General features: G+C 43.5%; 1 protein-coding gene across 1 annotated transcript in view; it reads left to right on the top strand.

Annotated features, from left to right (window-relative positions):
- The window catches only part of LOC144128612 (cell adhesion molecule Dscam1-like), a 452,661-nt gene that overhangs the window by 214,429 nt on the left and 222,492 nt on the right, over positions 1-15,740 (top strand). Inside the window, 1 exon segment of the mRNA XM_077662147.1 lies at positions 6,417-6,578. Within this exon segment, the coding sequence (XP_077518273.1) occupies positions 6,417-6,578 (162 nt within the window).

Genomic DNA, 15,740 nt, shown 5'->3' with positions numbered 1-15,740 from the left:
CACCAACTGGCCTACTTTCACTGCCACGTGTTAATAGATTGGAGCTAAAAAAACATGACGTAAAATGTGTAAAGCAAATCTGTTTATTCAGTCACATCGAGTGAATCGCCTGCAATGGGACAAACGCTGCTTGGGTTTCTAACAAAAACCTCTTTTACATAGCAATCTATAGCAAATTTATATGCAGTCAGTAACTTCCTCATGGAATCAAAACAGATACTAATCATGAGGTCGATGAAGGTTCGAAAACATATTCATTGGATTTATGCACTGAGCTCTCAAAATATTCAATGACAAAGCCTGTATATATACACCAGGTCAATTTTGGTTTTAGGTTTACCGAGCGCCATATCTGCTCTCCCAATCATTAGAAGGCAAGCAAATGAAGCTTTCGTTCCGCTGGAAACCGAAAAGAAATTAGTATCTTTTTTCTGGCTTCCTCACTTTTGTTTGCTGCGAATAAATTATGTTTTGAATCCTTAGTTATCACGAAAACAAAAAAAAAACCTATGCACGTGTTCAGTTGCCTTCTTGTTTATTTTTTGAAGGAGTAATTATTGTGGGACACTGTTGCTTAGGGCGATCATTTGGCAAACGAGCCTCGCATAAAAATCTGCGCATTAGCGTCCGACGATTAAGCGCATAAACGCGGTGACCAACAAATCACGCGAATGTACAAGTCGTTGACATGGAAATAAGTACCGCGTCCGAGTATCCATCACGCGCATTCTCCAGGCTCACGTCGCGTCCGCCCCCCTAAGCGCCGGCGCGATTCTGCCATCTATCATGCGCCGCGAAAGCCGCTGCGCGAGAGGCGCCATTCTTATCGAGCGTCAAAAGGCCGCAGGAGTGCTCTGACGAACGCCGATGGGGGCCCCGGAACCGGGCCGATATTCGTGGAGAGAGCCGGGGAGCTGCTTCGTGAGTGCAGGGGTGGAGACGACACGCTGAGGAAAACAAATACGGCCGAGAAAGAGAGAGAGAGAGAGAATGGGGATGCCACGCTGCATAGCTACAAATAAATGGCCTGATTATACGGCTGTGATCGGGCGTCGCCGAAAAGGAATTGTAGAAGACATCTCCGGGGCGCAAAAAAGTCGGCCAACTGATAGCGGGAGCGTGGGCCTTTTTCTAGCACCTTCGTTTCAGCTGCTGTTCTGTTCATTTTGCCTAATGCTAATAGACACCGAAATGCCGCAGGAAAGAAATCTCTGCCTTGTTTCTGTGAATAGGAATCGCGTAAGGAGGCGTCATTGTTGTCAGAGTGCGCGGTTCCCACATTATTCAGGTTTGTATAAACAAGGAAGGACTATGCTGGAAATGCTTTATGGATGGCCTTACAGCTTCGCGATTGATTTTGAAGTCAGAATGAAAAATTTAGTCAAAAATATTATTAGAAGGTTATGTTGCGATTGCTCCAGAACCATTAGTCATCCTTACATGGCTTATAATTTATTCACTGAGGTGTCATTACGGCTTTGTTTTTTTTTTTTCATTCTAAAATTGTTGCCATCTCGTTTTCAGTACGACTGTACACGTTTCCTGGTATAAAATAAAGAGAAAACGGTTTTCACTAAGAAACCAAAACCTAAATGTTCATTGTGCTCTTGAATACATTCTTGGATTTTGGGCTGCTTTCAGACTGCGAGTACATCAGCGTTGACAAATATGTGACTGTAGACATAGAACCACAAAAGATATGACCTAACACTCGCACTCGCCAAAGCTTTGCTTCCTTTTGTTAAGAAAAAAGAATTAATTATCTGGACCTTTAACAACGTCGCTACCTACTTCCTACATAGAAGCGCTGGTAAGAGTGTTCCCAGTGTGTAACAGGCTTTCTATAGCAAAACGCATTGGGATTTAACAGTTTGGCTCAGCTGGGGGACAATGCGAGTGCCACTGTCAACCTGATTTAGTGATCGCATTTCTTTTAGACTTTAATTCGGTAAGTAGACCTTTGGTATGAAACATATAGCTCAACTCTGCTTCGATTAGAGCCTCACGCTTCTTAAGTTTGTTATATCGTCGTCATTCGATCGTCAAAGGTCGCACGATGCCATCTGCAGGAGGATGCCTTACGCTCCTAGCTTCAACCTCTTGAAGTCCACACCACTGAGACCTACTGCTTGCTTATAAACGTCTATCTAGTGTCTTAAAAATTACTTCTGTTTCTGTGTCCATCGTCTGAACTACTACAAGTCTTGCTTTAGAGCTTCCATGAATTAAACCTAGCACTATATAATAATATCGAAAAACGCCCAAGGGACTAAGATACAGAAAGACGGACACCAGCGCACTGTGTTTTGCGCTTATGCAAAACAAACCAACCCAAACACTTCCCCCGGCTAGTATTAAACTTTTTACAGACCTGGTGCTTGGACGCCCGGTATAAGTGATGTTATTTAATGAAAGGAATCATTAAATCAACAACCATGTTACCGATCAATCAATGAATCAGAACGAAATTCAGCCAATCTCATTAAATTAGCTTGTAGTCCTGTGTGCTACAATGCTTTTCACGAATACTTTTTCGTTTTTGTACCGAAAGCGACTGCTACAGAAGGGATAATTACGTTTCTCGCTTTTTATTTTGAACGCATTAGAGTTGTCGTCGAAGCAAAACCCCGCTGATGTCCGGTGTTATGAAATTCGCCGGTTGGTCGAGAAAAGTCTCGTGGCCTAGTGACGTCATCAAAACCTGCCCTGACGGGCAACCCTGATCGGTCAATAGAGGTCGTTACCTTAAGACGACACCACAACCCAGCCTTCATGCTGTAAGCAGCCTAGATAAAGAATTGAAATCAGTCGTAAGAAAAATGGGATATATGCAAATGTCGGCACTGTCACAGCATAGCAGACACCCGGAACAACAGCTAGCAATCCGAACATGGTGTTTGGTGGACCGACAATTGCACAGAAAGTGAGACAAACACGGAAAAAAAATTCAACAGAAGCAGCGACGACCGCCGCCGCGGTGGTGAGTGGTTGTGGCGCTCGGCTGCTGGCACGAAAGACGCGGGTTCGATCCCGGCCACGGCGGTTGAATTTCGATGGAGGCCAAATTCTAGAGGCCCGCGTATTGTGCGATGTCCGTGCACGTTAAAGAACCCCAGGTGGTCGAAATTCCCGGAGCCCTCCACTGCGGCGTCTCTCAAGCCTGAATCGCTTTAGTACGTTAAACCCCCATTAACCAAACCAGAAGCAGCGACGAATGTGAAATTTAATGCTTCCGTATTCCACTCTTAATGTGGCATAAATGTCCCAATGGCTTTTTATTTTTTCGTTTATTTGTTAGCTGTGCACACTTGTCGCCTTTTCTTTCGCGTGCTTATGAATAGTCGCGTGATTCAAGGTTCGGCTCGAGGCATTATTATCCATCAGGCGAACGACAACTTGGGTGAAGTGAAGAAACAAAAATGTGGCGACCAACAGCGATCACAGCAGCGTTGTCAGCGTGACCACCCGTGAAAATGCGCTTCAGCTTGAGCATACGAAACGAAAACAGTGCTGTGTATTGTTTAAACATTTCTTTTTGCATTCTCTAGCCTCAAGACGTGCAAGTCGCATCTGCGAGCGCTGCAAGAAAGAAATAACCTCAATAAATATCTCTATGCTTTCAGTGTGATTCCCTTTTTCGTTAATACAGGTCACTGTTACCTGACCGTGCGGCTGATGATATGGCTATATCAAGGACGCATGCGCAGTATTTGCAGAGTTTCATTTGTATATGTTTGTGTTTTATTTCTTCGTCACGTGCACAACATGGCTATTTTGTCGTCTCATAGCAACAGTGCTTTGTTTCTCCTCGCAATCGATAGCTTTCTACGTGTACGCAACAGGCACTGGCTCACTTTTTTTGTTAATACCTCAAATTCCTTTATTGTTCTGCTTATGCTGTATTCTTGTTCTTAGATTTAGTTCCACTTTCTTGAAGAGCAAAATTTTTAGGTAACGAAAGTATTTAACTTTTAGTTATTCCTGTTTTCGTAGACGTGCGTCTGGGGCACATGTTAATAACTCCCTCGAGCGCAAATATGCGATACCTACTGTTCTGAATACAGAATATATGAGTAGCAACTGCTACATATCCCAGGTACCCCTCTATTTACATTTTTTTTAAAATTTAATCGTTGTCATTGTGGCTTCATTCTTATTTAACGCTATAACTTCTATGAAGTGGTGAACTGAAGTTTATTGCAACTTTTAGAAATCGGTTATGGCCGTCGCTGTATTTCAACACAACCATTTTTTTCTTGCGCGCATGAGATATTTTCTCCTGCACTATCTGCTTTTGAGAAAGATTCAGTGAAAGATAGTGATCAACGTGCAAAAAAATGAAAGCGCCGCTTTTTTTCATCTCAGTAGAAAAAAACAATGCAAAGAAAATTGTTGCATCCAGTCTGTTATTTTTTATACCTGTGTAAGAGCCTTTTAGCTTTTAAATTGGAGTGGTAATAGCTTGCCCTATATTAAAGCTGAGAGCATCTTCAGCTTTAAACAACGAGTAACAGCAACAGCAAATTTGCCGCATTGGCTTAGTTGCTATGGTATTCGACTGCTGATTCTAAGGTCATGAGATCTAGTCCTGGTCACGGCGGCCGTATAAAAGCAGACTGATTTTAAGAAAAAACAGGTGCTAGCACTCGCATCGACTATTTGGAAAAGTATCGATTATTCAATATTGGGTGTCTTTATTTCGAATTACTTGCATTGATAAACAAATTATGAGGCAATTTTATCATCATAATTATGATCACCCTCAGCCTGACTATGCCTACGGCAGAGCAAAGGCCTCTCCCATGTCTCTCCAATTAATCCTTTCGTTTGCCAGCGGTGGCCACCATGTCAGCTTTATGCATACGGACAATCGCTTAGATGTGTCATGGCCGAGATCGTAAAATGATATGACTTTTTTGTCGACATGTGCTTTTGGAAACTGATGACGTAACCTACAACACCCTGCCATTTAATATAGGTGTCTCTGTCTGGTTCTTCAGTTAACTGCAGAATGATTATGCATGCGTGAGTGGGAGATGTCCTGCTTCGACTTCGGTCGATCAAAGGCACGTTTTTATTGTCAAATGGTTTAGGTTTCCTTGCCGGTTACCCTTCCTTTTTGCGTTGCGCTGACGGATGCTAACCCAGACTAGTACGAATTTTTCTTTAGCTGTGCAGCTTTCTAAAAATTGTATAGATTTTCGGTAGCCATAGGGATGCGCTTGGGTGGATGCTAGTGAACACTTTTTCTTTATTACAGACTTTTATTTTCCGACATAGTTCAGCCCAAAAAGCGTCGGCCATGGCCGTCTTGACTTAATATTTTACCTCTAACGGTAACTGCTTCCGAGCGTAATTCTGAGATCATTTTTCGTTCAGTCCACCATTTCTGAGTACTATCACATTCTTTCGTAACTCATAATCCTGCAATATTTGTTTATATATTCTTTTTAGAACATTTCTGGTTGCCACATTTTTGGCAATAATGGCAATGATGTTAAAAAATAAACGTGCTTTGTACAATGAAGGCATAATTACTGTCAATTTTATAAGGAATAATAACGGCATGAACAGACTGAACCCTTGGGCTGCGTGCCTTTTATGTGTCTGCGTAGAGTGATAAGTTGTCAGGGTTTAGCTCTGGTTCCTGTGCTCATTCTTGTGTCGTTTTCTTAGCGTATTCTTTACAAACGCCTGCGCTCATATATAATAGAACCTTCTAATCTTTGTCTTAGAAAATAATTTTTTCCTTTATATTTAGCCACATGTTCGGTATTATGCAGGCTATATGTTTTGCTCGTGAGGCACCAGAAATATCATGAAGAATAAGCGCGATATTTATGAAAGCAGGAAGTGAATTCTGCGACGGTTTTTTAGCGGCCATAGCGAGAGGGACGAAGTGATGAAATCGAGAAAGGAGTCAATGCAAATTACGAACTCTGGACTGCTTGACATTGGCGCTCGAGAAGGCCGCCTTGTTCATGAACTAGTTTCGTAGACAGTGTTAAGAAGGGTGACGCAAAACGTAACCTGAAGGTGCACTCTAACATGGACACGATAACGCTGGCACAGGGATCGCAATTGTGAACTGCTCTAATTTAAACTTGAAGCTCTGTTCATCAATAAATTTCTTTGAGTCTGTTGATGTGCCATCTATACAAGTCTGTAATTGCACAGCCATTTCTTCTTTAACCGTGGTTAATTATAATATAGACATGAGGCACGCTCTTGGAATTTCCGATATACGTGATTTTGCGGCATTATCACTGCGTCCTTAAGGAAACTTTGCATCCCCCGTCATCTTGAGGAAATACGAACAGTGTTTCACTTGTTTTAGCATGTTTTGATTTAGTCAATACAACATGCACTGATGGAATTCCACACTGATACGCCTCGACATATTTCCTCTCTCGCAGTGGTGTCGCAGCCGTTCGAGGTGCGTGCGTACGACGAGTTCGTGACGAGGGGCAACGCAGCCCTGTTCCGCTGCCACCTGCCGTCGTTCGCCAAGGACGTGCTCGCCATCACCGGCTGGCTAAGGGACGATGGCCTGCTCATCCACACGCCACTCAGCGAAGGTCAGTATTGTACCGATTTCCGATTTCAACTTCCTAATGAAAAAAGCGTTTGTCGTTCAATCCCTTTAAGCGATTCTTTCACGCGTGATACAAACTTAATTTTTTACGATATAACCTGGTGTCTTTTGCTGATCCAAACGCTGTGCTGGCTACATGATTATGGTACTCGGCTGCTGGCTCGAAAGACGCGGGTTCGATCCCGGTTGCGGTGGTCGCATTTTGGTGGAAGCGAAATGCTAGAGGCCCGTACACCGTGCGATGTCAGTGCACGTTAAAGAACCTCAGGGGATCAAAATTATCTGAAGTCCTCAACTACGATGTCCTTCACAGCCTGAGTCACTTTGGGACGATAAATCCCTATAAACCCCTATGTTCCTGATCCCTAGAGGGAAGCAGCGCGTGTAGACAATGCTTCGTGGGCGCATTATGACTCGGTCGCTGCTCTGGGAGAGGCACGGCGCGAAGAGTGGGCGGCGCCGGAATATTCTGATAGTTTTAAGTTGGAAAAAAGGAGCATGGTCCACATCTTTTCTACTTACAAGCAACTGAAAACAGACGTCGCTATTTGTTGTTAAATGGTGCTAATGTTCTTTTCCCCATCCCTTCTAAATCGAAGCTAAAGCTTCGACTATGTGGAAGGCGAACGACTGACTGAGTTAATGCTGTGAAAGAGCCTCTGCCAAATGTTGGCTCTGGTAACTGCACTTGAGCTTTAAGAAATCAAATCTCTGTGCTCGTCAATGCGCTTCAAATAGTAGGCAAGAAAAATTAGTAAAAAAATACTGTCTCGAAAGCAGTGAACATTTGGTTTAGACCTTTCGAATGACGAGTAAAAAGAGAGAAACAATAGATTTCGACTTCTTTCTCTGAAAACCGGTGGAGAGACAGGGCGCGCCAAATGAGAAGTCTTCCAACTGAGAGTGATCACATGGGTTTCTCAAAATTGTACCCAAATCTCCGTTCTCGAATGTTTTTATACTTCACCTTCATTAAACGTGCCATTTCGAAGATTCCGAACCCGTGAACTTGTGCTGAGCGGCAGAAAGTCAGAGCCACTGAACATCTTATGCAAGTGCTGCCTCGCTATTTTTTTTAGTATGCAGCCGTTTCGGCCACCAAGCCACTGGCCGAGCGCTTCCAAAACTTGTGCGAGGCAGCGGATTTTCACCAGTGCTCAAAGCGCTTTCAGGCTCAACCTTCACATCTGTGCAGATTGTGTGAAGTGTTACAAATGCAGACGTACTGCAGTTTGTGTTTTAGCTTTTCGGCGGATATGTTTGGTAAAAATATTTTTGAATGACGGCGGTGAAAAACATTGATGAATAAGTTTGGCTCGCTTTTTGGCCGTAACTGCCGTAAACGTGCTATTAACACAGTGCATCTGTCGAGAAAGACATTTTTATCTGGCAAGAGGGAAGCCTTTTAGAATAACCAATACTGAGCTCGGAGGAGGAGTCTTTTAATTCTTACTGGACTAGAGAGAAGGTAGAAAGGTAGGTAGTTATTGTGTATAATTTTTATCATTAGATTTCCAAGTTTGTGCGACTATACGTGGAAAGTTTATTACGTGTACTTGCAGGAAATGTCTTGAAAATTTTATTTTTGCGTGTTTTTTTTCTACAGGTTTTTCGTTCTAGTACTAACATCCATTTAAAGCCATCTTCTAGCTGGTAGGTGGTTCCCGACGGACTGAGAATTGATGCTTGTGGACTTACCTCATTTTCTGCGCCAAGATAGGAAATACCTTATCAAGGCCTGTAACACAGCGGTGGTCACGTTAACAAGCACACATAAAAAAAAAACGAAATTTGACGCCTTCAGACTCTCGTCCGTTAGCTAGACAGTGATGAAAACGCTGGTAATTAGGAGGGATACTGGCTCGACATAAGTGCAGAGAAGACTGCATATTTGACGTGATTGCTCAATGACTGAAAATATTTAGGACCGCGCAAATACCTGCTATTCAATTCCTTCTGCGCCCGATTTGTCATTCGTATTAGCACGCTACCATGGTCCTTGGACCAGTGTTGTTGCACAGTTTTATTCGCTATTCCGATGGTAGCGCACAAGGCATCATGAGCTTCCCCTCTAAAACTCTGAGATTGTATGAATGCAGTTTACCAGAATCTTTCAAAAGGAAATTATATGCAAAGGTAGAAGTACGTTTGCGTACGGAGAAAAGAGGAGAACATAGTGTGTCAGGAATCAAGCGCGAGTTGATTACATCTGTGACGAAATCAGCAAGAAGAAATGGGCATGCGCAGGTCATTTATTGCGAAAGCACAACAACCGATGGCCGTCAAAAATAACGATTTGTATTCCAAGAGGAAGGCTACCGTAGCAGGGCGTGAGATAAAGTTAAGTGGGCGGATGAAATCCGTACGTCTGCGGGGTAAGTGGCTTCAGCTGGCACACTACAAGGTTAATTGGCAAGGTATGGGAAAGGCCTTTGTTTTGTAAGGGGCGTAGCTTAGCTGATGATGATGATCACGGTAATAGCACAATGGTTTTAAGAACAAACTGATGTGGTCAGCGTAGGTTCCTCAAGTTTTGTGTCACTTTGTATGGCAGTTCAAACACTTTAATATTTTTAGCCAGTTATAACGGCTTTGACTTCACAAAGCATGACAGACTATTTTTGTTTCTGTCAGAGTCTTCTAACATGTCCTGATATTTAGCAGTTGCATATACCGTATTGCAAGTAATAGCCTGAAAAGAATTCGCACCATAATTTATCTTGCGATGTGCTGAGGGAGTACATCATGTCTTTGTTCTCACTACTGTCATTAATATATGCCGTCGCATCATGAAGAACAGCGGATTACTCACTCTTGCGTGCAAACTTTAACTGCTGTCGTTGGCTGTTTCGGAATCCCTGTTGGCGTGTCTTATTCTTGTGCGCGGTTCACGTGCGTGCAGTTTTCTTCTTTATGAGGATATGCTAGTCATATGTCTAGAAAAATATCTGTAGTTAGCATTAAAGAGTTGATTTTTGAGAACCTGGCATGTCGTATGCAGAACCTAGACGTTCTGAGTTTACTTTATTGATTTGCAGATCACTCCACGCGTTCTCAGCCATGAAACCCTGGTTCCATTTCATTACGCCTAGTATCGTCTTATGTTAATGGTCACGAAAGTTTGTCACGAAAGCCTGAGAACGCTGAAGATCTCTGCGGATTGATTTAGGGCGTTGTTAAGGACAAGAAGAAGGAAATCAATTAACAATGAGCTTCTTCCTGCATGCATTAAGGAAATAACGTTGTTGCCGGTCACTCAAAACTGTGCAAAAAAGCCGGGGGCTTCTCTAGAGGCCCCCGGCTTTGCGTGTAAAATGCTGTCCGTCGCCTCACTTGAAAGGATTTAAACTATGGATCGAATCGCATGTTCTACTACAATTGCTTTGTAGTAGAGCTGGTTCCTAGTTTCCACTGAGAGTTTGCGCCCCATACGCGTCTGTGAGCGACGTTATGCCTAAGGCACACATTTTTGCAACTGCCAACGAAATGAAAGCTAACACACCGGCTAAGCATGAGTGGACTTTTATACATTTTACTAAAAACCTGAAACATATTGGGGTGTTTAGCACGCAACGTGTGGTGTTTTTCTATAACACTTTCTGTTTACATAACACTCATTCACCCCTAACAGGAATATATATATGCGCACACTGTTCGTGCTCATGTCTGACTAATCTCACGAACGCACAGAAACTAAGAACTGCATACCAAGATTCATTCAAGGGCCCTAGTCCAAATATCTGAGTGTTTCTAAATTATATTTATTATCTCAGTTCACTGCAATAAAACTTATGTGAGAATCCGGCAGGCTTTGTTCATAACACAACCGCATGCGGCTCAATCATTCGTTATCATGCATAGTACCGCCACCCCTCCGCCCAAACTTTACCAGAAGCTTTTTATCGCTCCGCCCTACTTTTTATTTTAATTCTTTTCAACGGAACCATAAAGGTCTGAAATGATTGGACCATTGGCATCGCGACCCACTATCCCGGTGTCTTTTAAGCCAGCAAGCAAAGAACTCATTCTTCCTATTAAAGGCCCCGTCCCTGTGCAATATCCCCTAAAAGGGATTTGAGGAATGAGTAAAAGGCTCCCTGAATCACGTCCTTCAGTTCACCTTTTGATGTACGGCCCTCTTCCCGCAATACAAGATTCGCCGTCGCGTAGTTTGTCTTGTCGCTAGGCTTGCTTGAATTCGTGCGAAGCTTATCCATAAAGCGCCATCATTTTTTCTTTAATTTTGAGCTAGGTTACATAAGCACTCGGTTTTGTTCGCTCAGGACTCAGGGCTATGATATAGATGATTAGGCAGTGCGATATACGTTGTTCTCAGAGAGTGGGATATATATTTATATTGGCAAAATAAAGGGAACCGAAGAGGAGGTGGGTCGAATAGACGCAAGCTTGATCGCTTAAAAAAAACTATGTGCACCACTATTTTAAAGAGGTTCTCGAGCGGAGCTCGAGCACGTTCTCATCATGCGCTGGAGTCGTAGCTTCGATTGATCTAACGGTATTGGTACGGCCAGACGTGACGGCAGGCAGTAACTGTGGATTCCCATTTGGTCACACTGCATATAATAATGGAAGCACCGGGTATCTTTGAGTACGCAAGAAATAAAAGACAAGGACGTCCACACAAGGCCGAGACATCAGCTCTACGTGTATATCGGTGCATCAATCTATAAGCGATATATGAACGGAAAGAGAGAGAAAGAGAGTGAAGAAAAAGCGTAATTTGGCCTTTCTGGAAAGTGGCCCATGCCAGCACGGCGCAGTGCAACTTTGGCGGTGCTGCTTCACTGCTAGGTTTAAGAGGGCTCGCCGTGCGCAAAGGCAGGCAAGAGAGGGCCGAGCAGTGCGGGACGTGGATGGAGGAGAGTGGGCTATGAGCAGAGAGAGAGAGCGGGAGAGGACTGGCGTTCATGAAGCTGCATTCATTCCGGCGTCTCCGGCGAGCTGTCTGCGCGTCCGAAACAAAGGCACGTCGCTAATGCGAGTGGTGCTTGCGAGGCAGCTGAGATACGGGAGGCTTCCGTTGCCTTGTGGCTGGCTGCTGATGCCGCTCACTGCTTCCATGCTGCCGCAGCGCGCGCGTGGGGGAATGCGGATCGCAACAATGCGAGGAGCCCGAAGGTTGGCGAGGAGAAATAAATATTGAGCCCCGGAGAACAAAAGGACGCCGTCGGCGTCTAAAGATACGTAAAAGCGAGCACAGCCCGGGGCCGACGTCGTCGCTGACGTGGGTTCTGAGCTGAGAAGAGTTTTTCTCGGTGAAAGGGGAAATGCGGTGGCGCTGCTGCGGCACGGTGGTAGTAATAGCGGCACGTGCGTGCCAGGAAGTAAGAGCTGGCTGAGAAATCTTGAGCTTGGGTTTTTGAAAGCGAGAGGTGGGGCTTAGCGTAGAAAGTAAAGCGTTTAGGAGGGAAATAACCGGAGATATTTTGCTGCAAATATCTCGTCCTTCTCCAACGTGCGAAAAAAAAAACGTCGTCTATGCTGGCCGGCCACTCAAGTTTCTTTCATTTTTCCGCAGCTGTGGGTCCACCACTTTTTACAAACTAATTCTTTCTTCTTAGTAACGACTATAAATGTCAAGCTTAGAAATTCGTTCGGCGGTAACTGCAGTTTAAATGGTGCATTTTAGACCCCCATTGAGGACTTGGACTTTCTTTGGTTGCGCCACTTCCTGGTATGAGCCAAAAAAAATTGAATCGTGCCTGGTCAACCTCTCTGCCTTTCTCTGTCCCTCCCTCTGAACAGAGAAAATTTTGTAAATTTCTCTTTTGTTTGAAATAATCGGAGTTCCAAGCATACTTAAAAAGCAACAAGGGACGCTGTCTCTGCCATCGATACTGAAGCACCTGAGCTGCCCCCACTCAGGAGGTTCAGTATCGATGGCAGATGCCGGGGCTAGAGAAAATCTTTTCGTTCCTTTTTATTATTATTGTAATAAAAAAACCACTTACTACTACGCAGTCTCGGTAGGACGTGTTCATTTGCTGAACATAGTCATTTTTGTTAGGGTCCACTAGCGACAGAAGCCCATTTAAAAACACCTGCACATCATGAACAGTACTCGACAACGCAACAGCCGGCAGGTGGTTACACTGTGGTGGATGAATGAAAAGCCACGAAGCTAATTTTGACCTTTTATTATGGTTTTAACCCAGATCAGAACATAATTATTTGTTATTTGCGCATTTACGTACCAAACGCTGATATGTGCTTAGGTTGTTTTATAAGGAGCTCACCAGCAATAAACTTTGGGACACATTCTCGACGTTGTCTGCACACAGCAGCTGGCTGAAACTCGCGCTTTCGACCATTATGAAAGCGGCAGATGCAAAGGCAAAGTAGCTGGTCAGTCTCGGAGCAATAACTCTTATGTCATAAACGTTTTTAATCAGACCGTTAGACCAGTATCCACTTTTCCACCAAATATCCGCAGCGCGCCACTTAGAGTTCAACTCCAGCAGCAATATTCCTCGAGTGCTGCCGCATCGTACTGTGGCACCCAAACCCTTTTGAGTGGTGCTTGGCAACGTTAGGTAGACACGCGCTAGTGAAAGTTTACAGACTCTGTGCAGTGATGTACTTGCTCCTGTCTCTCTTTTCTCTCCTTCCCAAATATTTTCACCTTTGACCCTTTCTCCCAACTGCAGGGCTCCTAACCGGAGATATATATTCATTAACCTCCGTGCTTTTCCTTTCTTTTCTTGTCTCCTTTTTTTCTGCGGCAGTTTTTTTCTCCAATTGCTTGTCGTGCAAGGCAAACGTAATCCCGTGGAGTGGTCGTCGCGAGTACTTGGACGTTCGTTCTTTTAATGCCGGAAAGTGCCGGTAAGCGGGGTGCTTCAAAAAGTGGCAGCGCTTTGTGCCTGATGTAGATATGATCGCAGAGCAGCCCGCTGAAAGGTCGTCTCCGGCTAGGTCAGCCCCCCCCCCATCCCCCCCCACCCCCCAAAAAAAAAGAACAAGAAGAAAAAAGACAGCATCAATGCGAACAAGAGAATAACAGCCTAGCATTCGGAAGAATAATTGGAGAATGGAAGAAGAAATGAAATATAGGAACAGCAGTCAAGCGAAATAGAGAAAAAAATTAATCAGGTTAATGCATTTTTCTGGGTTAGACCAGATGAAAGCCGAAACCTAAAGGGGCAAGGCGGACAGAAACAAATGGTCACAAAGAATTCAAGAAATGGCAACGTCTGGCTTCGCATCAAAAACAGTGGCACCAGCTCCCACGTGGCTGCAGAATTATTTGTGTGCAGTTTGTGTGACGCAGTTTATAAACGAAAAAAAAGAAGAGGAAAGGAATCGATATTGCGAGAGTTGACTGAATTGCAACAATCTTTCGCTTTTAAAATAAAGAACTCGCGAACAATTTCGGCTCTCTGGAGTTGCGCTTATTCAGCTTTTCAGATAAGTGCTCCTGGTTTACTGCCTCTAAGTTGCCCGTGGAAGCACCGAGAGCAGTGCCCTATTTTTCCTGACTAACGGAAAAGGGACATTACTAACTTTACCTGCTTTATCACGCATTGTGCCATGCAGTGACCACAGGTGCATAGATATAAAACAAACAACGCTGTCTCTGAGTGGCCAGGCATAATTTATCATTGGTCGTCGGTTCAAGTGAACCCGCAGTCTTTTGACGTCACAGTACGCGTTCTACTTCCACGTGACTCTGCACCGGATGAGATCATGTGACATGATGACCGCACACATTTCTCGTTCCTGGAAGCGACAGCGAAACGGCGAGCACCGTTCAACTCTGAAAACTTCCATCATATACCCATCGCTGTCAAAAATGGGTTAAAAGAAGAACGGCACATTTGCCATTGTTTCGTTTCACTCACGAGTGCTAATTTTCATTTATTATTCCTTTTTCTTTCTTTCCAGAGTATTCAACTTAGCGATCTTCACGGTGGGAATATGGAACAAAATGTTATTACTGTAAAATTAAAAAATCTGCCTAGTCACATCTTCTCTTTTTGTTTGGCGACAATCTTTTTAATGTGTCCAAGATGTGCCGTGGCACTAGAATCTCGTTGTTGAAATTAACGTTGTGAGAGGCACCATTTTTCTACATTATGCATTGAAAAAAGCACTACTTTTTTCCTTGCTCGCCCTCAGTTGTTACTTTCTAAACAAAAAAAAAATGAATTAACAGAAAGTTAAAGTTGCGCATTTATTAACTATTCAGAACTCTCAAAGATCTCTTGAGCTCTTCGTTTGGAATGCATTATTAATAGAAATGAGTTGCTGTTGTTTTTTACTGCATTTCTATAAGAAAAAAAAATTGCTCGTCAGTATGAACGAAGCTAAGTGTTAGACGTTTTGCTTTTTGTCTATATGCTTTTGTGTAGAAGTAAGAGAAGGCAGCGCGTTACCTGGTGGCCACGTATGATTTTGAGCTGAGCCAAACCAGCAGCTTGCAAGCGCTTCTTATTGTAATGTTGTGGTCTCGGGAAACTGCACAGCTCTAGTCACGTACTCCACGCTCGAAATGCTTCAGTTATTTCGCAGTACTCTTTCTTTTAACATGCGTGTGAACAGAACTCTTGGTATCTGCCGTTTTTTCTGCCCAAATCACTAGACCCACTCAATATGATGACACTTACCAATTCTCTTCAGAAGCTTTGATGAAGAAAATCTTGTAAGTGCAAACAATTCAAACACATTTTTCATTTCAATAATTTGACCAATCATATCAACTTAAATGTCCCAGTGAAGTAGGCAGTTTGTTAATGTTATTATGCAGCAAACTGCTGTTTTGTGCTTGCTTTATGCTGCTTTGTAACTGTGGACAGAACGGATTCTTTAACCTGTGCATCACGCTATTTTTTCATTGAATCAACTCTCAAACATGTGTGTTGCGGCAGAAGTAAAACGACTATAAAATTTTCGTGTTTTTCTTTTCTTAACTGTTTCCCCGACTCAATTTTTCACTTCCTCTCTGGAAAGAGAGAAATTTGGGGCTCATTTGTGGTGCAGCACTTAAAACAATCACTGCGCATTAAAGCAAAAGGGGGCGGAAGGTAAGACGAATGAGCACAAGGGCAAGCTTTTTGATAAAACTTTTCGACAAGCCCAGAAAGTAAACCTGTATAGGGTCTCCATCAAAATATAAAATAATAAA

The sequence above is a fragment of the Amblyomma americanum genome, chromosome 4 (assembly GCF_052857255.1).
Source record: "Amblyomma americanum isolate KBUSLIRL-KWMA chromosome 4, ASM5285725v1, whole genome shotgun sequence".
Classification (NCBI taxonomy): Eukaryota; Metazoa; Arthropoda; class Arachnida; order Ixodida; family Ixodidae; genus Amblyomma; species Amblyomma americanum.
The sequence above is the reverse complement of the archived record's forward strand: the minus strand, read 5'-3'. Positions and strand labels throughout refer to the sequence as shown.